Source organism: Dipodomys ordii, unplaced genomic scaffold, assembly GCF_000151885.1.
Source record: "Dipodomys ordii isolate 6190 unplaced genomic scaffold, Dord_2.0 Scaffold18, whole genome shotgun sequence".
Taxonomy (NCBI): domain Eukaryota; kingdom Metazoa; phylum Chordata; class Mammalia; order Rodentia; family Heteromyidae; genus Dipodomys; species Dipodomys ordii.
The window spans coordinates 17,995,371-17,995,756 of record NW_012267234.1 but is presented as its reverse complement, the minus strand read 5'-3'; the positions used below and the strand labels follow the sequence as shown (position 1 = coordinate 17,995,756).

The window sequence follows — 386 nt, the reverse complement described above, 5'->3', positions numbered from 1 at the left end:
CACCAGGCCCACTTCACCTCCCTCCCTCCCGGCCTCCCCCCGTCCGGCCTCCCCCCGTCCAGCCTCCCCATCGACCCCCCACCTGATGGTCTGGTGCTGCAGCGAGTCGGGGTCCGTGGCGTTCACCGTGAGCAGCACGCTGCCCACGGAGATGTTCTCCAGCTTGGTCACCGCCATGGGGTCTGGGTAGAAGACGGGACCCTCGTTGACATCGAGGACGGTGATGTGGACGGTCGCGGTGGAGCTGGGGCCGTAGGAGACGTCGGGGACCAGCGGCTCCTCGTTTTCCACTTTGATCAGCAAGGTGTGGAAGGCCGAGATCTCATAGTCCAGGGGCTGGGGAGCGGACGGGGAGGGGGTCAGGATGCGCATGCGCCGCCAGGGAC

The 386-nt window shown here is 67.6% G+C and overlaps 1 protein-coding gene across 1 annotated transcript in view; it reads right to left on the bottom strand.

Moving 5' to 3' along the window:
* The window catches only part of Cdh13 (cadherin 13), a 739,646-nt gene that overhangs the window by 48,669 nt on the left and 690,591 nt on the right, over nucleotides 1–386 (bottom strand). The window contains exon 10 of the mRNA XM_013013008.1: nucleotides 83–336. Coding sequence (XP_012868462.1) covers nucleotides 83–336 — 254 coding nt within the window. The remainder of the gene's footprint in view (nucleotides 1–82; nucleotides 337–386) is intronic.